Source organism: Solenopsis invicta, chromosome 4 (genome assembly GCF_016802725.1).
Source record: "Solenopsis invicta isolate M01_SB chromosome 4, UNIL_Sinv_3.0, whole genome shotgun sequence".
Taxonomy (NCBI): domain Eukaryota; kingdom Metazoa; phylum Arthropoda; class Insecta; order Hymenoptera; family Formicidae; genus Solenopsis; species Solenopsis invicta.
Genome location: NC_052667.1, coordinates 5117163 through 5142015, shown reverse-complemented (window position 1 = coordinate 5142015; position 24853 = coordinate 5117163). Strand labels below are relative to the sequence as shown.

Sequence of the window (24853 nt, the reverse complement as noted above, 5' to 3'; positions counted from 1 at the left end):
TGAATATTATTTTTACCTCTTCTCCAACTGTAGCTGCAGGAAGCGGGAATCTGTTTTTCTCAAGACTAAATTGATCTTCCGTAGTCTTCCTGTAGACGGGATTATCGAAGTTCATGCTAGTGACATTGCGATGAAGATAATGCCTGTAGCATAGTACTGCAACTAGTGCAAGTAATAACAGTCCTACAGACACTACGCCTATCACGATGCCAGCGACTAAACCAGGATCTGTTGTTTCAGTTGTTGAATTTCCCTTTCCGTCTCCTTCTGCTGAGGATAACGGATCTAGAAATAATATTTAATGTATGAAAATTTCAAAACATAAACTAAGACGTTTCATGTTCAAATACAAAAACATTCCAAAAGTCTTTTCCCATTCCAAAGCATTCATTACTGTAGCAGAGTTAATAAAATTAATTAGTAAAAATTTAATAAATTAATTTCTGTAATGATATATACAATGGTTATAATGATGAGAATATACAGTACAAATCTAATTCTAGAAAACATTAACTGAGCTATCAAGTAAATAAATTGCACATTTTTAATAAAAAAAATACATGCAGAACATGGGGCACATTCATTTATGCAAAATAACATTTATATCTAAGTATATCATATCTCTATAATTTTATATCATAAAGAATTATAAATTATAAAATAGATCTCTTATGTAAGTAATTAAATGATTTATTTATTAAATAAAAATTATAATGTAAGTATTAATTCAATATGCTATTTTAAATACTCGTATAGCAAACTTTCCATTTAGAGACTTTCTAAGAAACAAAGTTAATTTTCTTTAATAAAAGTAAAAAGAAAAAATTCGTTTAAAAAATTAAATTTTACATTTTTTTACATATATTTGTAATTTAAATCTCAAATTTATTAAGATTTACTTAAATAAAAAAATTTAATATCTACATTTTTAAAATTTAATTTTTTAAAAACTCTTTGATTTAAAAATACTTCTGATGTATGTGCTCAGAAAAAATTAATTTTAAACTGATAAAATTGATTGAATAAAAATATATATCCGAAATATCTTGTATCAGAGACTGCATATTAAATAAAGAATTTTAATCTAGATTTAACATATACAACTTTTTAAAACAAGATTTATTTTCTTATAAAAAAAAAATTGTTTTTGTTGCAGCATTCAATAATCATAAAATTATATTAATACATTTTTAATGAATGGTTTTATGAAGCCCAGTATAAAATGTATCCCAAAAATGAATCGCCGTAAATTATAAAATATTTAAATGATTCATTAATTGTGTATGTTGTTCTGTTAGTCCTGAATCTAGTTAAATAAATGCTTAATATATCCCAGAAAAATCGCGTATGTTAAAAAAGTATGATCCAACCAAACTTACTGGCAGTCGTTGTAACATTAAGAGGCATGAGCCTCTGGAACGGCTTCATGGGTGCTTGCGTGGACGGCGCTATGGTTGTAGTAACTGGAATATCCCAAATTCATGCAACACGAATGCAAATAAATGAAACAACTTAAATAATGAGCTCATAATTTCTTTGAACTATCAAATTCTAATAAAACAAAATTAAATTTTTATATGTACTAATTGATCAATTTTGTGCATCTAAAATTCTAATACACAAGCTATTTCGTAATTATTTTATCGCATCCAAGTATTTATAAATTTTATGTGGAATAAAAATGATCATGCAAAATGATTTATCATTGTGCAACAACTGTTCTATAAGATATCAATGTTAACAATGCACAGGCGCGTTATCTGCATATGAGTATAGAATACAAAAGATAAAAAATTAAACAAAAAAAAGATATTTTGAGCATCTTTCTGACATATTTCCTCCCTAATAAGCATTAATCTATTAGAATGCACCAATGACATGCATGCTATCTGAAAATGTAGATTTCATTCCCATGTGATGTAAAAGATTCATAACAGACGTTTAATAAATTGACGAATAGCTTTCCGCAACGGTCTATTAATTGATTTAATTTATTCACATCAAAAAAAGATTGTGTTCATAATATCCATTGCAAATATTTAAAAAATTATTTTTAATATAATTTAAAAACACCTTGTCTTTTTAAATTTAGAAATACTACGTTATGTTAAAAATACGATTTATTTATAGAACCAGTGGCATACTAATTCCATATAAATTGACCGCTATGACGGGGCAGTTGAAAATTGCGTAGTAGCTCAGTGCTGGAAGGTCATTCGTCAATCGTGATATCCTTTCCTGTAACTGACTCACCATTTTCCACGCACATCAATCCATCGGGTAATAACCGTAAGCCGTCAGGACAAGCGCACGACAATAGTGGTGATCTAGAGTTGATTTTAGGCGCGGGCAAACATAGATGGCTGCAATGTCCATTGACAGCCTGACATTGATTCATTCCGTCAGGCTGTCTATAAGGGTGATATACATGAACTACCATCGGATGTTGAAGCGTTCTGATGGACGTTACGGCTTCTACTTCCTTGCCGGTAAATTTGTTAGCTTTAAAGATCGTTTCCTTATCCCAATCGGTCCAGTACACGTAATCTTCGAAGGTTGTTATACTGAACGGATGCCTGAGACTATCGGGAGAGTACAGAACCGTTCGTCTGCCGGTACCGTCATAATTACAGGAACCTATGATGTTCAGTTTTGCGTCTACCCAGTATACTCTCTTACCAATCAAATCTAAAGCTAACCCATTAGGCCACTTGACATCATTGCCGACAATCACCTGCAATAGACTCTTGTTAGAAATCAAGGCAAATTGTTCGAAAAACATATCTAACACGTTTTATTAATGATTCATAATTTCTCTTTTTAAATTGATTTTTAAAGACTCAGCATAAAAAGACTCAGGATTCCAGAAAAGAAACAATTTAAAGTAAATACAAGTAATCGTCTAATAGATTACAAATTGTTACTCATGTTCTTTTTCACTGAATACATATATGCAAATACACGTTCAGATAAGAGATATTAAAGTTTTATGATGCTTACATAACATATTATTCTTCGATAATATTAGTTACTACTTTTTAATTAAGATTATAATTTTTCGATTTCCTACCGATCGATGAGTGCCATCCATGCCGGCACGCTCAATACGAGCCTCGTCGCTCCAGTCTGTCCAGAACATCCAACCCTCCAATGGATTCAGTGCTATCGCTCTAGGTTCCTGAATGCGATCCCGTATCAGAGTCTTCCTCATATTTCCTTCGAAATTGGCCAATTCGATGGTATCTTTCCCGGAGTCTGTCCAATAAATGTGACTGTAAATCCAATCAACTGCCAATCCGTCTGATGTGGTGAAATCGTTTTCGATAACGACTGTGCGCTCATTCCCTTCATCTATCGGAGCTCTAAACACGTCATTCAGTTAATGTATTTCTCGATATGAAACTTAATAATCGAGCTTTTCTTAACTGTAAAACAATTACGACGTACTTGTAAATTTTCTTCTCACTGATGTCACTCCAGAAAATCATTCCAGTGCGAAAGACAAAGTCCAAAGCTGTTGCCATTTTAGTATTGTTAACGATGGCGGTCATTTCTTGACGGTCTAAAGCTACTTTTCGGATGTCATGTCGACGGGCAAATAACAGACTTGCGTGACCCTCCGCGGCTTTACAGCGTGTTAAATTCCGAGGATCTTTAAGATAACCGGTGGCGCAGCTGCATTTAAAGCCGCCCTTTTCATTCTGGCAAAATTGAGAACAGCTGCCCGGTTCCAAGCACTCATCAACATCTAAAAGACAGAGAGTAATCTCTTAGCAGCTCCAATGTATAGCTACGTTGAGAGACGAGAAACCTTGAGGAAATAATATGTTGAGATTTGGAAATGCAAAGAATTTTATTCATACCATCGCATGTGCGGTTGTCAATAAGTCTATAGCCCGCGCGGCAGTCGCATCGGTAACCAATAGGCAAATCGACACAAATCTGCGAGCATCCACCGTTGTTTTTTGCACACTCATTCACGTTACAGAGCTCGGCGCTTTCATCCTCCCAGCCGATGCAATCTGGATTTTTGTTGCAGACGTTTTCCAGAGGAATACATGAGCCCTCGCTGCACTCGAACTGAATATGCGGATCGCAGTTTACGATTTTGCTCGTGCAATTCTTCTCGTCACTTCCGTCAGCGCATTCGGTTTTACCGTTACAATATAGATGACCTAGACATATTTGAATCGTTGCAAATCCGAAATATAAGGTGATCCGCGCGACAACTACGTACTATGTAAAACGATAGATTATTTAAAATAATGATAAAAAATCAAACATTTTTTATAGCTTATTAATTTTCGAAATTATATTGACAACGTTAAGACTGAATTTAATTTTACCGTTTTATGTTCACACATAAAGCTATTATCTATTAACATGAAACAAGGATATCTTTCAATTTATCATTTTATACTATAATTTCATGTTTAACATCATGGCAATTATAAATTGTTTAATAGAAATGTAATATGAAGAGGTAGTAAAAAATATATCTTTAAATTTCAGTACCCGAGATGCAAGAACGTCGGTCTTCGCACTGAAATTGATCGGGTCTGCAAGTCACATTGTGGCACCTCTGTGGGGATTCGTCCGCACCATTGGGACAGTCCTTTTCGCCGTCGCATACCCAAGTCTGATGGATGCAAGTAACACCATCGTCGCAATCGAACTCTTTGTCGCAGTGGCTGTTCTTCTTTCCGTTCTGAATCTCCTAAAAGAATAAATTTCAAAAAAAAAAAGTCAAATCTCTAATGCATTATTACGCTTACACTAAATTACGTCGCTCTTTTCTGTTCTTAACACCGCGCAAATTTCTTCAATCATTATACGAAGTACCTTGCATCCTATTTCGTCGGATCGATCCGGGCAATCGTAGTCGCCGTCGCATCTCCATCGTGACGTTATGCAATAATTCTCGGAACACGCGAAATCAGTGCCGGGATGACACGTTATCGCCCCGCAACCTTTCTCGTCGCTGTTATCCCCGCAATCGTTGTCGTTGTCACAGACCCACAGCTGCTGAATGCAGTGCTTGTTTGCGCAGGTAAACTCATCAGACCGGCAAGTGTCGTCTGAGGCAAAAGATTTCTCATGTGAGAGAAGTGGAACGACGTTTTATTTACTTGCAACAGGAATTCTCTCTCGCGTAACGACATTGATCTTAACGAGGGTTGACATCTGATCATGGGACGTAAAGCTTCTTAAAAAAGTTCTCTACGATCAAAGCTATTAACTTATTAACATAAATGTTCAATATTCAAATATTTGCATTAATAACATCTAAAACAATATTTAAAAGAACGCAGCTTTTTTCAAGTTAGATAATTGTGTTATCACATATAGTTCATAAAAAAAAATAAAACATTGCAAATAATAAAAAAAGCCAATAAGTAATAAATTTTTAGCAAAAAGATAATATAACATAGAAAAAAAAATTGTGCTATTATAATAAATGTAAAGCAACGTGATCTTGCATTACGAAGTAATTGTACCCAATATGACTTGAAACTGCGATATGGGTCTAATGATTCTCTCCACTTTTAGCTAATACTATACTACTACGCTGTTAACTCAAAACGTAGTAATATGCTGATCCGATAACCTTTCGCGATAACGTATGTCTTTGTCTAGTTTCGCAATAGCTATAAATTTTTTACAACGGAGGAGATCATTACGCGTGCAGACGTCTTCATCTGCGCATTATTATTCTTCACTCTGGTGATTTCCTCTTATAACAATTAATAAAAATTTTTAAATCTAACGATATCCCTTGACACAAATATGTAATCTATTTTTAAATAATTTATCCTGTATAAAAATATTTTATTCCACTGCAGTAATATTTGTTTTTGAAACAAAAACAGAAATACTATTTATTTCCAATAAATAGAATTTTATTTACAATAAACACAATAGCGTTCATATTTATGGTAAAATGTATAAACTGTTATTGTAAAAGAATATATAAAAAAAAACTTTTACAGATCTTGCACAGACCATATTGGGAACAGTTACGTATTACTGTTAAGTCACAATCGTAATACAGGGAAATAGAGCATAAATAAATTTCGCGACTTTTCCACGCATCGACCTATAATTTAGACAAGACCAGGAAGACCTACGTCACGATAAAACCAACAAAAATGAGCAGTTTTAACGTAACGCAACGACTCACGCGCAAATACCGTTCCAGGAAGCAACATGTTAATTAAATGTATTTCTGTAGAAAAAAAATCTATTTTTTTATCTTTTGCTACACTGTTATGCATTCTGTAATCGCGACCGTTTGCGCTTTCGAAGAGACAAGTTCCGCAGGAAATTAGTTTCCCGGCAGTCACTCGTAATTTCGTGATAATTATCTTCCTTCTGCAAGCGGTACCTGCGACACAATTTTATCTAACGTCTAACGAAAAAGGCTACGTATTAAGTTGCACTCTCAAGTATTACGATCAAAAATTCTTCAACTGAGAGAAACAAGAGATAATAAGCGTAACAGGATACTTACAAGTGACGCCAAAGATATATGAGAAGAATAAAAGATAGAAATTAATTATAGAGCACAGCAATTGGATCGTGGGTAATACATTTTCTAACTCAACCATTTCTCGTTTGAATAAAATCGACTTTTGTGCCGATTTATATAATAATTATAAATGAACGGAGAGATATCGCGCGCGAATTTGTTAAAAATATATCGAGAGCGACTTCTCGATTTTATATATAAAGTTTCCAATAAATTTTTCACACGATTCTTTACCCACCATCAATTCTTGCGGATCTTAACACCTATCATCCGGCAAAGTAGCAAGGAAAGAAGAATCAACGAAAATCAGCGCATTATAAAAACGACGTCGATGAATAAACGTAATGATAATTGCAGCCAGTAAAAGTATAAAGAACGTAACTCATGCAATCCATTTGTAAGACGTGAAGGCGTGACATAAGATGTGCAATTCGTTTGTGAAGTGAGTGTATTCAAAGTGCAGCAATTACGATCACTTTACGATCGCATTAAGATTCTTTTCTTAGGGCCAGTTTCACAACCTTCAGTTAACTTAATCGGCTGATTCTTCTATCGGAATTGACCAATCGCATTTGTCGTTAAGTAAAATTAACAAAAAATAAGCAATCACGATTGACATTTAACCGGTTAATTAAGTTAACCGTAGGTTGTGAAACTGGCCCTTATAGATTCATGTCAATCATCACAAGTTCCTTTACATAAGCAACCTTCACCAATCTAAAGCGATTTCAGATTGTCCCAAGGAAGTATTGCTCGAATGCCAAATGAAGTATTATAATTGTTTTGGATTAAAAATGTCAAGTAATTTACATGTCTACTGTTTACGTGGCTTTTCATCGCGCGTCAATAATATTATAGTTAAGTATTTAATGTATAATTGTATGCTTATCATTCATGTAATTATGTAATATATAATTATAACTACATGTTAAATATAAATACTTTGAAGTTAAGATACATCTGTGTGATTAAAACGGCATAAAATTAGAGGTGTGCGAATAGTTTGAAAATTTCAAATCGTCTACGATTTGATTTCGGATCGCTTATTTTGATTGTTTCATTTATATCTTCCGCGCGACCAACCTTTTGTACGTACTAGCATGTACCAATTTTCGTGCCTGACTGTTGGTCGATATCCAAAACTTTTCTATCGTTTCTAAATAATAAACTATTTTTTATAAACTGTTCAAAAATTTATGTACACAACAGGCAATAGGCTTCGTAAATTTGTTTCAACATTTTATAGGTTTGAATCATAATTTTATAGAATTTAGAATAAAATTTGAAAAAAAATTGCTCCATTATACTTTTCTAATAAAGTGCACTATCACTTCGATAATAACATAGTACAATATATATATTCAATGCTCATTTATCAATATTAATACCTTCACACTCTCTTATTATTTATAATTTTATATAATATCTATTATTTTTTACTGAACATATCACTTTTTTTCTAATTATTCTTTAAAATTTTTGCAATTAACTCTCGTTTATTAAAAAGGATCTCCATGTCTCTCAAAATACTTTATTACGTTTAAATTAGCATGATTAATGTAAATCCGAAAAAACTGATTCGAATTCGATTCGCCTTCAAATTAAAGAAACTTGATTTGACACGAAAATTTCAGATTCAATTTCGAACATAATATCAAATTCAATTCGATTCGAGCTCACAAATGTTTGATTCGTACACCTCTAATAAAAATATCTTGAAGTGACAAATAAAATATTTTCACTAAAAAAAGCCTAATTCGAGATAGCGCTCGAAATCTTAAAAATATACAATGTGTATTACAGAATTGCATGCGTGTGCACAGAAACTAGTCGATACATACAAGGAAAGAACGGTTTTGCCAAAGTATTTAAAAGTTCAGCTAGATACAAATCTAAAAATAATTATTAAACCGTCAAAATAATTGAGCGTTCAAACTTATTGTTAGTATGTCAGAACATTTTGCGATACTGATACATCAGGTTTACATGTTCAATACAATTATTTTCAGATTTGCATCTAGTCATTTTAAATTCTTCAATATTTCAGCAAAACTGTTTTTTCCATAAGTGCATCTTTCAAAGAGTCTCGACTGTTCATCTTTGAAACGTGACGTGCAATGTGCATAATAAAGTACAGAAAAGTATAGAGAAATAATAATAGAGAGAACCAAGTGTGCAAGCGTATGGAAAAAGTAGCCCACGTGCAGAAGCTTACTGCACTCAGCCTCGTCTGAACCGTCCGAACAGTCGGCGTTGTCGTCGCACATCCATGTTAATGCCACGCACTCGCCATTTCCCGAATGGCACGTGAATTGTTCCGGCGTACAGGTCTTGGTCCCTACAAGACATGACAATTGCATTGTACCGGATTCGCACGTGAGCGCACGACGCAGGGCGCGAGCCCCGACAAAGTGGACACTGCGAATGACGTTCAGTCGCGATAGGCTTTGAAAGATAGATTGCATCCTTGCATCGAGCGCATAGATGAACTCGAAAGCGTGCGCAGTAGGTTAAAGTAACCCCGTCTATCGAATAAAAAATGTTCAAGAGCTAAACTTCCGCGACTTCAATTGACCCCACGAAAAATTAAGATTCGTTCAAATACTTTCTTTTCAATTTGAAAAGCCAGTGTAAAAAACCCATACCACTCTGAAACATTCAAAACTTCCGTGTGCTCTATCAATCTGTATAAAATCGGTTTTAATTGTTCTTTTTTTTTTACAGAGTCTATGAGCACTATTAATTTATTGTTACTTTATGGTTCTTGAAAGTTTACATCATCCATTATGATCGGGTCAAATATTATTATTAAAAGATTTGTATAATTAAGTGGTACGCGTGTAAAAAAAAAAGTTTGAAAAGTGTTGAAAATGTTATCGATAGTTATTCAGATCAATGTAAAAGATGTAACTGTCACGTAAAAAAATTATTGTATTGTTACTTCACCAATTTCTCAAAATTGTTCCGTGTGTTGGCTAAGTAATTTCCCATTATTTCGTGTTTCAGTACATGCAATTAATGAACCGAGAACCCAACCGTCTTACGTCGCAAACGATAGAACGTATCGAGAGCATGAGGATGCAATCTGAGATTCTGCAATTTGCGCTTTGTCATTTGTTCCAGCTTTCCGGCTGATCTCGTCCCTCCTTGGCTGCTTTCCGGTAACACCTACACTAAAGTACTTATCCGCGCGACTTACTGTGACAATCCTTCTCGTCCAGATCGTTGGAGCAATCTGTCTGATGATCGCACAGCCACGTCTTCGGAATGCACTCGCCTGGACTGCATTCAAACTCCCTTTCGTTGCACGGTATCAATCCTTTTTTTCGATTCAACATTCTCGATTAATCATCTTTTTAGGGCACAATCTTACGAAATCGTATTTCTACTTGATATTGCCGATATAAACAATAATTTAATATAAACTAAGCATTAAATAGAAAAATTTTCAAAGGCCTAAAGTCATCTAAAAAATATATCCGCAAGATATTTTTTAAACATCTTGGAATTCAGAAATTTGTCTGATTATCGGATTATCGTGATCTTGTGTAACTTTGAAGTCTTCAGTTTTACATCTTAATCAAAAGAATTTCTTAAGCAGGGCGTCTTTTATTTCATATTTTGTTTATTAAGCGAATGAATTTCTTTAAAGCCTCACTTTAGACAAAACTCGTGTGAGAATTCAAAACAGAATTATATAATTATAATTTCAAGCGTTGTGCAATATACAGAAAAACATTTGATTTAAAATAAATCTAAAATGATTCTTACCCTCAGAAATCTGAGGCGAGTTATAAAAGTGTCTAAAGCAGATTTTAATTTGTTTATAGATACTTCGTTCGAATGACAGATGAAATATCAAAACGCTAAAGATATTAAACGTCAAAAGGATAGTTATTACAATACTATCACGTATAATAATGCCTGATTATGCTGGCAAACGAAACAATTGCTAACCTTTGACATTCGATACATTAGTATGCCATTGTTTCCAGTTTCAACTTTGAATAAAAGACCTGCACGCCTGCGATTGCGTTTCGCATTTACGTGTTAGCGTTAAAGTAATATCTCATTTTATGAAATAATGCCGCGTGAACATTCCGGAACGTTGCAGTAATATACAGACACTGCCCTTCTTAAAGGCATCTCGTTCTAGATTCTTTGGCCAATTTTATATGAAAAGTATAAGAAGAGATCCGTCATTAATCGCAACTTTCTCATTTTCGACGTACATTTTTGTTACTTTAGATTAAAATTCTATCAAAGGGCGAATTCCATTTCAAATTATCCGAAGAATGCAGTTATGTTATTCACTCGGAATCCCCGTTAATTAACGTAAAGCACGAAATTTACGCGAGAGAAAATAATTCACTACGTAGTCAACATATTGTCGAATAAGTAGAAAATCGATGAAATCGTTCAACACATTGTAGTAATACAGTTCCGAGGGGCAAATGATGAAATGATGATTGATAGTTTTCTCAAGACCAACACCGTTTCCCCGTTTTCTTTTTCACTGAAATTGCTAAGTACATCGACGATAAAGCACGATCGCATTTTCCCCGTACTTTATAATTTAAGTGGATTTTTAATGATCTGCAGAGCAATTTACATCATGATTGAAATGATTAAACGAACGCGTAATTATATCGGTCAAAAGGTCGCTTTGCACCAGCGTGCACTAATTAATATTAAACGCGCATTCCGCTATGTAATTATGAACGCCGTTGCGACCTTCAAGGATCGATGGAATACGATTATGCTAATCGATTAGCATCAATGCTGCTCTTCTGTCTCGGAATATGTACGTCGGGAGAGATAAGCAAACATCTACGTCTGGAATATCGAGCGATTTATAAGTCTAATCGATAAACGCGAGTCTCAACATCCGCGCGGGATTTCATCAGACATCTATCGGACGATAATACCTTGATAATCTAGACTACTCCGCGGCAAGTTTCCTCAAAATAGGAAATAACCTCGTTAGCGAGGGACACCCTGTATGTCGGCTTCACCTGCACGTGAAAAACCGGTCTCCAAAGTTACACTTTCACATACCGGGACCTTTTACAGCCGGGATGCACTATATTCGATTAAATATTTCATTCAATCGTTTGACACGACAATACCGTTGCTCCTAAGAAAGTTAGCCGACTTTCAAGTTCTGTCAAGTATATTCAAAGAGAATTACGCTGCAATAAATAAAACAAAATACGAACGCTGTAAGAATGGCGTGTATAATTTTTCTATTGCGAAGTGTGCAAAGATCTCTTCGTCGTGTGCTTTTAGATTCTGCTTTCGTAAAGTGAACTTAAAGCGTAATTAATAGATTTTTACGCTACATATAGAGACGCATAAATTACGAATTTCGCATTCCGCGTACATACGTAAGTACACAAGGCACCTTTCTCAAAGCGGTAAACGCTAATAAATATATACTTTATTGGCAGTAGCGGAGAGATATTAATTTTGCGTTTACCTTACCTCGCGCAAATATTTAATCTGCGATTGAGTTGGTTTTTAAATACACCGGCAATTAATTTTCAAAATTTAATTTTTATTTCAAAAATTTCTCTTAATCTCGTAAAACCAATTAAAACTTTTTTGCATTCGGGACGCGTTCGCTGCTGCAATAGTCATAAAAGTGGAGACACAATTTGAGGTGGATTTTAATATTTCAAAATAAAAAGTAAAATCCATCTCGGGCTTCTACAACTGTATTGTTCCTATTAAATTCTGAGATCAAATCTTCTTTACATATTAATTTTTTTAATAAATAAGCGCCGGAGTTGAAATTTTCGTCCGTGCATGATTTTGAAAAATCATTTTACGTGCGATACGTATTTATTAACATTTTACGGATTCAGTCGAATCCGATTAAATTTTAAAGAAATTAACGAGACAAAAACTGCCAGTTGGAAAATGCCATCTTCGATTTCTCTTTCTCTCCTCTGGCTCATTAAACCTTTTAGGAAAAGAACTGCATTTCTCTTCTCCGTCCAAATCTCTCTCGTTGGACATTAGCGCAAATTGAGCGTCACAATATTTATGCGCGCCGCATGCATTGTGAGAAATTGCAACTTACTGCAGACAGCCGGGTCCTCGTCGATGCCGTCCGGGCAATCTCGGTCGCCGTCGCAATGCCATATATTGGGTATGCATCTGCCGTTACTGCACTTGAACTCCGTATCCTTGCATTCCTGAGTGTCTGAAATGTTCAGATGGGAATGAGCGACGGCACCGAGCGAAGGGACGATCGCGCACGCGAGCAGCAACAGGACGCGGGTGCATCGGGAAGCGTCCGAGGGCCGCGTCGAACTCCTGCCGCCGAGCTGCATGATCGCGAGAGGAGTAAACCTCCTGATGCTCGTGATGTGTAAACTGCACCGCGCAAAGCCGCGCGACGCACTACGCTCGTACGATTTCTACCACGCACTTGAAGAAAAGTCGGATGTTTCAAATCAGAGGTCCGTCAATCTTTACGTCATTATAGCGCGCCGAATGATCTTCGAACGAGACTCCCACCGTATGATGACCGTCCGCCCCGAGTCTATCCACGATCTAGCGTCGCTGATGAAATCTCACTGACGTATGTCATCCGATAAATACGCAAATTGTACTTGTTGTATATAAACTTTTTTCTTTCGCGCTTTTCCCCCGCTTTCGCGATATTTCTGAATAATCGGAGCACTCGCGGAAAGAAGAAACTCGTCGATCGACGCCACTCTGACGTCTCAAATGATGAGTCTCGCGCGTGCAGTTCCAGCTTTCACGCGCGACGACGAACGGCGATAAACGCGAGCGAACGCGGCGTAAGGGGTACGAGCTCCGGGACGCACCTGGCGCAACGATGCACTCGCGGTGGTAGCCGCGGATTCTGTAAGGCCGCAGCCCGGCAAGAGAGACCTATATATGGGCCTTGGCGTACACACACACACGTACGCGGTGACAGCAAAAGAGGAGGGAATCAAAGCCCTACCGCTGATCTTTGTTAGCAATCTAGAGCATTTTTCTAAATCACGTAATCACACGCGTGAGCGTATATGATATGTACAATCCGTGCACGGAAAGAACAATTTTGCTGAAATACAGATCTGAAAATAATTATGTTGAACCATTAAAAAATTTCTATTGGATGTTTAGCTGACATTTTGAAGTAGTATCATTATGTTTGAACCTCTTACATAATTATTTTGATAGTCCGACATAAAATTATTCTTTCTGGGTGGATCATCAAAGTTCGCTCGAACTTTGATCCCGTCTCATAAGAATATTCATAAAAAATGCAAAAACTTAGCATATAACAAAAGTTATTTTGAATTAATAAAAATTTCTCTCTCTCTTTCTCTGTTTCTCTCTGCCAGTCTGAATGCTTAATTAATGTCGATTTCAGTTGAGCATTTCCGTAATTTTTAATAGTTAAGTAATCAAAATAAATAAATATAAAGTTATAAATATAAATTATAAATTACAAATACTTTGGACACAACGAGCCGAGCTGGATTGCAGTTACTATTCTATTTTACAAATTGCCAAGTTCAAACTGAACTTTATTACATTCCATTTGATAAATTACAAAATTATAAATTACAAACGTTTCAGCAATTGCAACAACACATTGTTGTTTCTATTATTTGACAGTTTGCTCTTTTGTCATGCACTTTATGCATTTTAGTTTGTTGCATTTTTCATATATTCTTTTAAAAAATTATTTATCAATCAATTTATCTATCAATTGAATTGGAATGCCGATCAATTACATTATTATACATCTCGACTAACGTATCTTCATGACTGCGTATTTAAAAAAATTAACTGTGTTTTTAAACGTCGTCTGAAAAATTCTACAAATATACACACAATATAATTATTCATTTATTTATAGATGTCGAGTATGGCCTAATATATGGCCGAAATATTTGTAATTTTGTAATTTATTAAATGGAATTTCAAAGGCCAATTTGGACTTCAAAATTTGTAAAATTATAAAATAATAATCTAGCTCGGTTTGTTGTGCCCAAAGTATTTGTAAATTTCATATTTTTTAATTTCATATATTTTAATAAGCCATTTTTGTTACTTGCCTTATAAATATAAAATTTCTACTATAATAAAAAAAAGATGGTCAAAGATTATTTTTATTTATGAAATATAAATTTATTGCGCTAAAATAAATCTTTATTTAAAAATATGACAAAATAAAAATATCATTCCTAGCAAATATATCAAATGATAAAAAAAAATGTGATGTATTTCACAGAAGTATATATTTTGTCATCACAATCAAATTTTTTTATCACCAATAAATATCGAAAAAAAAATGTTACAAGTAACATTTGCTTGCTAAGATTTCAACTTTTCTTTTAATACAATACTTTAGTTATTAATAGAGAGAACGAGATGGTGTTTAAATTCTCTGTCTGCTTTATAGCGAAATAATATTAATAAATCTGTTTCAATAAAACATGTTAAGTATACATAAGAATTTAACATCGAAGAAGAGATTCTAATAGAATTTCCATGTTTCAATATACAAGGTATAAAAGCAGTATTTTCATCTTTCATTTATGAATACTGTAACCGACCAGATACTTTATTAAATTTAAACACAATTTTTCTTATAGAAATTTTTTTGCCATCTACATATATAAAAATTATTTTGTTTTAAGAAGCAATATGTACGTGTGTGTGGCAAAAAAAATGACCAATTATTTTATCTATTATTTCTTGTGTGAATCATAAATTTGAAGATTTTATAATGTCACTTTTAATAGAAAATTTTCGTACATGTAGGATTTAATAATTTTAGTGATAAACTGACTTACGTGAAGTGGGCACGTGTTGCACGAAATAGAAATCAAATTGCCTACATATTTAAAATAAAATATGCTGTTCTAACATATAAATTACCTGTGCAACATAAATAAATGCGCAATAAGACAATTCTTGATTAAAAAAAAAAAAAAAAAACATTCGTTGATTTTACATTGAAAATGACAAAAAAAATATTTACGCAATACACTGTTCGTTAGTTGTGTTTCAATATACGCGAGAATTTAAAAATTACATCGATTCTTTAACATATCTTACAAAACTGTTAAATATGTATTACAATAGTTGACGACTTCTTTATCAAGTATTTTTTTATGTATTACTTTGTAAAAACTATTGTTCTTTTTTAAGATCATAAATAATATGTGAAATGTTAAGTAATGTGTTGATTACCTTATCCGCATGACATTTGAAACATTACGCAACCTACAAGAAAACTACGCATAAAAATCGCTGAAGAAAAATTATCCTGCGTTCGAATACGTTTCGAACAAATTTTTTAAGTATTTCTCGCAAATTTATACGGCTATGTCTGTTTACATAAAAATATGCACGTTACCTCCGAATCAGTCTCATGCAGTTAATACGTACCGTCAGAGAATTAGATAAATTCGTAAAAATACGATGATACAAGTACATAGACGAACGCGATAAATCTGTAAAAGAAGCGGTGATGCAGAGAACGAATATTCATAAAGTACGAAGTCTCGTCTTTTATCGAGGTCTTGGTACGTATCATTCACGGCACGATGATAACACGAAAGTAAGCATCGATAATGCGGTCAGATATTGGCACAAAAATGGAAAGTGGCACAGCGGAAGATAGCACCGCGGACTTCAGAGAGCTATCGTTACGATAATTTGACGGAAACATAATTGATTAAACTCGAAATTTTATGACCTGATGCTTACATGTAGAATATCTTATCTAATAAATTTGTCATATTTCCGCAATCAATGTACAAATAATGATCACGAATAAATAAAAATTCTTTCTCTTACGCATCGAAACCTCATTACAAAAATAGTATATAAATAAATATATATATTATAATATATATAACATGTGTATATGCGCGCGCGCGCGTGTGTGTGTGTGATTAAGTTTTTGATAAGAAAAAAACCGATTAATTTACAGTTGTTTAATCATTTTTGCTAAATAAGTTTTTTTAAAGATGCAAATACTCGACGAGACTATGGAGACAGTGATAGTTTTACTTTATATTAGCTTAACGATAAAGAAACTTTCACAAGTTATAAGTTATAAAAAAGTATAGATAAACTCTCTTATCTAATAATTTTAAATCAATTTTACTTTAATACAATATTATTTTAAGATTTAATTATAGATACATTTAATCTTATTGTTTCTTTTATACATTCTTTATACAGATTTAGTTCGAGAGTTCAAGTTAAGATAAACTTATAATAATTTGAAATTTAGGCGTATAGTTTTACTTAAATACATATTCGTTTTTTCTTGTACTGTACTAATACAAATATGTATCTATTGAAAAGCAAAATATTCCTTTTTAATTAAAAAAAATATAATATTTGAAAAGTTTAAAACATGTTCAAATTTTTAATATTAAATTCAAATATTTAATGTTACAGAAATATATTTAAAAACGTGAAATTTTCAAATATATGCCCATACAAAAGCTTTCTGGATTCATTATTAATATTTTATTATTAATATTTTATTATTAATATTTTATTACAAATATTTTTCTATATATCATAAAATTGCTATAGTAACAATTTTTCATAATTATTGTCAGGAGAATATTTTAATAATCTTGGCGTTGTCCCATTAATTTTCTCAGATAGATTTATGTTAAATAATGAAAATTGGTGCAAATCTCATAACATTCTTGATTTAACAATAGACTGATGAAGAAAATTTAAATAATTCTTTGTTCTAATAAAATATCACGAAAGCCCACAAGTAAGCTCACTTTGCTCATAGGCAAAAGCCGCTGAACTTTCGATTCGTTAATTATAATGTATCGCATGCGAATCTTTCTTATGAAAGAACACTTGTCCGCATGGTTCCCTGTCGGTGGTACCCCGAACTGCGTAGCAGTTAATTCTAGTGTGTTGTAGCCTCGAGTAAATTTCTATTTTAAATGTAAAAATATACAAATTGAAATTTACGTGTTACTCTTTTCTCAAGATAATAAATCAACCTTATTTCAATCGATAGAGGAAAACAGAAGTTACAGATCTCATTTTACTACTGTTTTATTTTTATATTGTATAAAATTGCATAAAATTAAATACGTCAAGAATATTTCTAGTCTTACTATTAAAAATTTTCTGAGAAAAAAAACGCGTATGTATGTGTGTGTGCACGTGTATGTCATAAGATTTGAAAATGTCGAAATTCGTAACAAATACAGAATTATCATCATTTTAAATTAAAAATATGGTCAATAGATCAAACAAAATATACATATAGTAGAATTAATATTAAAATTTGGAAAATAAGAATAATCTTGACATTTCCAAAGAAAAATTTCAAAAAATCATTAACATTCAACACGTTTGCTTATTATATTTCGCATAAATTAAGTAAATGATAATAAATCGCTTTTGCCAAGCGCTTTGTCCTCTAGACTGATGGAAAGCTGACTAGCACTTCGTTTGCAGAAACATGAGATATTTGCATCTGAAGTTTTTTTGGCACCGAATAAATGATGAATCGTCGTCGTTCACTGAATAATCAATATGCACTAAAATCAAATGCAATATTCAATACAGATTTATAGAATATGCAATCGTTGTATATACATTCTATAGGTCCCAACTGAATTCGTTAGTTCTTTTGTACAATATACGCGCATACACACACACACACACACACATACACACACGTGTCTTTGTCTACTTATTTACAAAAACACAAATTCACACACACACACACATGCTATACACACACGTGTCTTTGTCTACTTATTTAAAAAAAAAAAATTCAACAACGACAAATGCTATACAAATTTTTAGTAAACAATATATATATAAAAAATTTCGATTGTATGAAGTTACACAGAAAAAAAATTTAGTATCAAATCAACAATTTATTGTTCCACATATAAGCAAAAATATAAAATCTTCTTGGAAGAATTTATAATCTTAGACAAATAATTTGCTTAGATGAAGAGAAAAATTTTCTCCCCGTAAGCAAATTATATTTATTTAAGATTATAAATTCTTCTAAGAAGATTTCATATTCTTGTTTATACATGAAACAGTGAATTGTTGATTTAATACTACAATTTTTTTCATGCCCAACGAGTGAAAAAGTGCAAATAATTTTGCGACCCGATGTAACACACGTGCACACACGGAAAGGACAATTTTGCTGAAATGCACAGCGTAAAATTATTTTTTGATTTACATCTAGCTAAATTTTTAGATAGTACGGTAAAATTGTTCTTTCCGTGCGTGCGTACGCCATACAGGACGAAGCGCGTGCACGAAATGTGCAACGTCGTGCACGGCCCGTTAAATAAAAAACGTGGGACGTGTGCGAGACCGAATCGCGACCAGTTTTCTGACCGTAAGAATCCTGTTCCGTACTGCAACTCTGATTAAGAACAGCCGTCTCGTCATTCCTTTTTCACGTGCTTAAACTTTCCGTCCCGTAACTAAATGGCGCTCTATCAACGATATCTCGGTCGTCGCGCGCTTAAGATATTATCGCGCGCAAATCGATCGATACCCGGGGCGAATCCTATTCTTAATACATCGCTAATTCAATAGCGTCTTAATATCCAAAATATCTTCATAAATAACGAAATTATTTATATTCTAAGCGCAGATATAATTACCAACGGTTCAATACTATCCACCATGGTAAATGGCCATTTAAAATTGAAGCAACTTTCATCGAACTTTAACATGGAAAAAAAAAGACATCGAGTTACCAAGTATTGAACCGATTTGAAATCGTGAAAAGATTTTATCTTTCATTTCCAACTTTTTTTTTCATTTTATTTCAGAATCATTATCCTCCCTTCCCCTTTCTCTCTCTGCCGTTTGTATTAGTAGTTAGGGAGGACACCTATATACTTTCCAATAGCAAGAAGCTACGAGCGGATTAATTGAAACTACGTGTCGCGAGACTGCCCAATGTATTCATGCGAACTAATTTATTGGATTTCGTGCTGCGCACACAGCACGGCGCTTAAATTTAATATAACGGCGGAGAGAAGTCTGACGCTTTGCAGCACCAGTATTTTCCGATCGATTACGCGGCCGACTGATGAAAAAGTCCTATTCAATACTCTTCTTGTTAAAATGGAAAAAAAAAAAAAATATTGAGCGGCATTTATGTAATTCGACCGAAATCGGACGTCCTGGTATAACTTCGGTTTCGATACAAAGTTGAAAGTTACGCGAGTGTAAAAGATTGATAAAGACGACCGACAATACCGTTCTCGTCATGAGCTGCGTCCGAGATGCGTTATATCTGGCGAGTACACCAAGTATTTCACGGACGGCTTCACGAGAGTTAAACACGCAAATGATTAATTAATAAACGTCATGTAATTATTGTATCAAATTACGCGATGGTTATTACGCCGCGGGCTGTTGTCACATAATAATCCATGCATTTCCGAGCAGGTAATATTAGATATTAACGGTAGATGCAAGGATATTTATCATTCTCCGACATGTACGCGCGCGCGGGGTTCGTCGTTTATTTAGGATTTTAAATAAATAATTCCGTTCGTTCGTCGTACGGGATGGAAACTTCTTGTTTTGCTCTTATCGCACATATCCGATTCATGAAAGAGCTGATTTGCATTGATTTGCATAGATTCGAGCGAAGTTACGAAGCTCTAAAGTAATCTTAAATATGTAACGTTAACTTTCGAGGTTTCGTTATATCTATGGGTTTCGCGAACAAGATTGCTTAAACATTGAAATCCAAAAAGTGAAATTCCTCTCAATTCCTCATAGTTATAAATTATACAGGATTTATGTGACTTTGTTGCACGTCAATATCTCCGGCACCTCGAATTCTGTTTTAAGAATGTAAAGAACATTTCTCAAAACGTCGAGAAAATTATGAAAAAAATTACAAATTGTTTTATGTTTCATTTAGAAGTAGTGGAAAAAAAATTGGCGGTCATTTTCTATCTGGATTATTTCAATAAGAAGTGCAAAATTATTTCAATAAGAAGTAGACATGTACTCTAATGAAAATATAATTAATAATGAAATAATTTAAAAATCTGAATTTTCTTTAAGTACTTTAAATATTCAAAATAATTTATAAAGTAAAGTTTCACTGCGATGCTGAGATCAGTTCTGTAAAATAAACAAAATTTATTTCTTTACAAAATAACTAAACAATCACAACACAACTTTATATAAACTTTCTTGAATACTTGAAGTACTTACAAAAAAATTGAGATTTTTCTTGACGTTGTAAAAAAAAATAATTTAATTTGTAATAACAGAAAGAATAAATAAACTGTAAAAATATATTAAATAAAAACGTAATCTTATTCACACAACTTTCATACGTACACAGTTTATTTGAAGCGTCAATATTGAACACATTTCCAATTTATTTACTTTGCAAGAATTGTGCGTCCAATATATCCTTAAGATAAATATAAGTTGATCTTACAAATGAAATCAACGTTTCTAAAAGTTGCAGTACAACTAGGTAAAATTATCACGTCCATTGTCATGTTTGTAAATGTCCGCCCTAAATCTGCCCTGGAATTTTCACTGGGAATATACCACCTCTAGGATTGACGTATCCTCCTTTCGCGGGTTATTGACTTGTAACAGAGTTAATAGAATACACGAAACGCATGTAGATATACCGAGATGTTAGCCGGTAATACAATCGACAAGATGATTCCATTTTGCATGCGAAAGTAAATCGAGAACGTGAAATAAAATTTTTTTTCCTCGCGCGCGAGGATTCCCTTTCCGAGGGAATCGAAAAATTTAAATTTCATTAAAACGCTACGTGCAGTATCTCTCGCGAGTGTCATTTCGCGCACGCGAGCGCGCGGATACCGATTTCGCGAGTGACAGAAAAACGCGTACGTTACGTCTCGCTATTCAACTAACTTGAAAGGCTGAAATAGACTGGGTAATGACACCGCTCGGCATTGTCGGCGATTATGTGCATTATGCATTCACCGCGAAATGCGTGTGCTATACTTCCTGCGAATACGACTTTTCACACGTCGTCGTCGTCGTCACGATCAATATTTGCCGCCCCGGGGCATTATTACGATTACATCGTTCGAGAGTTCACGTTTTATCTATTCTTCGCTTAGCTTCCAGGGGCCATCTAAATTGAGATTAATTGATCTCGAATTGCCCTTTAAAAATATCAGCCGGAGACGCATCTGCGCGCACATGCGTCTCCGGTGATCTCGAAATCAACGAGTGAAACTGTCATCACTCGCGGAAACACAGAACAATCGAAACACAGAACAATCAGATGCCAGCGCATTCCGGAATTGATGGGAAAGCACGCCTGTATTATTCCTCGTGGAATAACCGCGCGTACACACGTTTAATGACACGGCTAAAATTGGAAATTCAAAACTAAAACTTCTCTTATTACAATTTCGCGATCGTTATAACGCTATGTTAATTTGTGCGGGAATAATTAATCCGAGCATTACATTTTTGCGCCGGCATTTCGATTATTGCCGGCAATTTCGAAAGAGCAAACGTATCGCGGTTAAGCATTTAACGTAGTTTCCGATTTCAATTTTGCAGTTGTAAGTTTGCAGAATGCATTTGTTAACGGCGGCGCAATAAAAATGGATTCACTTGGGACGACACTGAACAATGACCAATGATTGTCGCGAGATTTCGTTGGCGTTGCTTCGGTGACGCAGACCAACCGATTGATTTCAATTGAGTTAGAAATCGTTAAGCACCAATTGATGTCCAAATGCGAAAGCATAGCACGAAGTTCGCGGAATCCCACGACAAAGTCTGCAAATCGCAAACGCGTATTTTTCTTAATTTTTTTTTTTTTTTACAGGAGCCTTTTTCTCTTCGAGTTGCACGAACGAGTGCACAAATGTTCAGTTGATATAAAGTTACACGCTTAGTGTAAATATAAAGAATAGTTTCGATTAACCCGTAGGAATGCGAGAGTTAAACTGACTCAAACGCAAACTACACCGAGAAAGTTTTTTTTGCCACGAAGAAAAAAAATACATTTTTTTTAAAACCATATATTTTGGCAGCATTCGTTTGTTTTATTTAAATAAAAATATTTACTGTTAAATAGACATATTATCTTAAGTACATAACTTTGTATTTTTATACTTTTTACATCTAAATAATGACTTTACAAATAAGCTAATATTAATAAACTTGATTAAATCGTTTTCTTACATTGAAAAATCTGATTATCTCGAGTATAAAAAGTCCAACGATAAATATTTTCTACAACTGCAAGAAAAAAGTACTTGATTAAATATTATTTCATTTTATTTACATAAATATTTCGATTAAGAAATTGTTAATTCGACTAAAGGGAAAGAGCTATTAAAATCGAGTAATTAACGTTAAGTAAAATTTTGGTTTTAAAATATTTTTTCAGTTTATAAATTTATTAATGCATCACGTAACAGAATATATTTTCAGCGTAAGATCGTAAAAATGCACAAAAATTATTATTAAGCACCATGATCCTCTAGAGACCGATATTTGCCCTCGTATATTTATGTTTAAAACACTTTTAAAAATACGGATTTTATTTAAATTCTCAGCGTGCGTAAGTTACATTATCTTATAACGAAAATTATAAAGGAAATTATTTATTAGTTAAAAATATGCCTCAGAGTTTATAATTACTTAAAAATAAAAGCCCTAACGTCAAAAAAAAAAGAGTCACGCGTCTGTGCTTACAAGTTAAACAAATTCGAGTAAATCAAACAATTTAACCATTATTCAAATAAGACTCCAATCCCCATCTACATTGCAAAATCTCAGGGAAACGATCGATGCGGCCGCCAATGCGCGGAGTCGGAGCAAATCATGCGAGCTTATACGCACCATGCTGCGACTGGCTTTCACCATAATTATATGGTGCGTTGGCAGTCACCGTGCACCAGCACCGAATCAGTTCTCCTCGGCGTCTCGTCGACTGATGCAACCGGCGCGGACCTTGCATTACAAAATGCATCGGCCCTAAATGATCGACCGGAGGCAGGGGCGGTGGAGGAAGAACCGCGGCTCAACCGGCGGCGGTGAAAGAGTTGAATGCGAAAGAAGCACAGGACGAAACGAGGCGAAAAAAAAGAAACGAATTGATGCGGGAGCTGATGCAACATTGACTACGCCTTGCGGATGCATCGGAGCGGACGGCATTGCACCCGGACCTTAGGTCACGGTAGTCAAGACTGACTGACGGCATTGATGAATCTACGATCTATCTCGTTTAATTGCATCTGTACGTTTACAGGATCAACCTTCGTCGAAACAATCCGGAGAATTAACGGTAGACTTTGAATGAAGAACGTGAGATTTAGCATTTCACGAATAATTGATTTGAACCCGGTTCTACCGGCTCGCAAGACAGTGATGTATATATGTACGGAAAATCTATAGCGTTTCACTCCGTTTCTCTCTCTTTCTCTCTATCGAGATTCATAACGAATTCTCGTTCGCGATTCTAATGGAAGATGGAATTTGATCCTTCGAGGAAATGGCGCACTTGAGGATCGAAACTGATTACCAGCTGCTGAAATCGGCTGAAACGGTTCGGACAAACGAGAGAGAATCGACGAAACTAATTGTAAGCGGGATTCGAAATCTCTGGTCGAAATGATGACGGTCGACACGCAAGGAGTCGGTCAAGGAAAAGAAAAGGAAAAGAAAACGAAAGAAACAGCGAAGTCGCGCGACGCGGCAGCGGAAATCTGCGTGCAAAGCGCAAACCCTGCGAATATTCTGGGAAACGACAAAGGGCAATGTTGGTTCGGTTCGTTTGGCAGTCTCGGTTTTTTTTTCTTTTTTCATTGCTCCTTTTCGCTCGTTAGATAGCACTCTTTTTCCCTCGCGGTCTTCCTTTTCCTTTGCCTTTTCTATCTTATTATTTCACGTCGCTGCGCTATCGTGCCGCAGTTTGTCTATTTAGTTGCTTATTTAGCCGCTTGTTTATTTGCGTTCCCGCAGCCTGTGGAACTAATTTATACGAATGCAAGGGAATCTTCTGCGGAAAATTAAACGCTCTACAAAACTACAATTACGTTACATTACGGAGAGAGCATACTGCAAAACTACACAATAGGACTAATTTGAGAAACTATAACTAAAGGAAAAACGCACAAATGCTGCAACACGGATGCTTACACGCAATGTTTACGCGTTAAATATAGATCGGTTTGCGATAAATACTGAACGTAGTAATATTCCCTTGGAAATTCATAACGTCAAAGAATTTATGTGCTTCGATATAAATTTTTTTTACATCGACATTAAGGACTCTGC

The 24853-nt window shown here is 34.3% G+C and overlaps 1 protein-coding gene across 8 annotated transcripts in view; it reads right to left on the bottom strand.

Moving 5' to 3' along the window:
* LOC105195574 (very low-density lipoprotein receptor) overlaps positions 1-24853 on the bottom strand; it is a 41034-nt gene that overhangs the window by 4006 nt on the left and 12175 nt on the right. For 2 of the 8 annotated variants that reach the window (XM_039448862.1, XM_039448864.1), the window contains 11 exons: positions 12615-12737; positions 9729-9848; positions 8745-8867; positions 4843-5078; positions 4516-4717; positions 3864-4175; positions 3448-3748; positions 3071-3362; positions 2254-2734; positions 1380-1463; positions 17-285 (listed from right to left, as the gene is read on the bottom strand). In XM_039448862.1, the coding sequence (XP_039304796.1) occupies positions 17-285; positions 1380-1463; positions 2254-2734; positions 3071-3362; positions 3448-3748; positions 3864-4175; positions 4516-4717; positions 4843-5078; positions 8745-8867; positions 9729-9848; positions 12615-12737 (2543 nt within the window). The remainder of the gene's footprint in view (positions 1-16; positions 286-1379; positions 1464-2253; positions 2735-3070; positions 3363-3447; positions 3749-3863; positions 4176-4515; positions 4718-4842; positions 5079-8744; positions 8868-9728; positions 9849-12614; positions 12738-24853) is intronic. The other 6 variants (XM_026134765.2, XM_011161036.3, XM_039448863.1 and 3 more) reach the window with 5 other exon arrangements.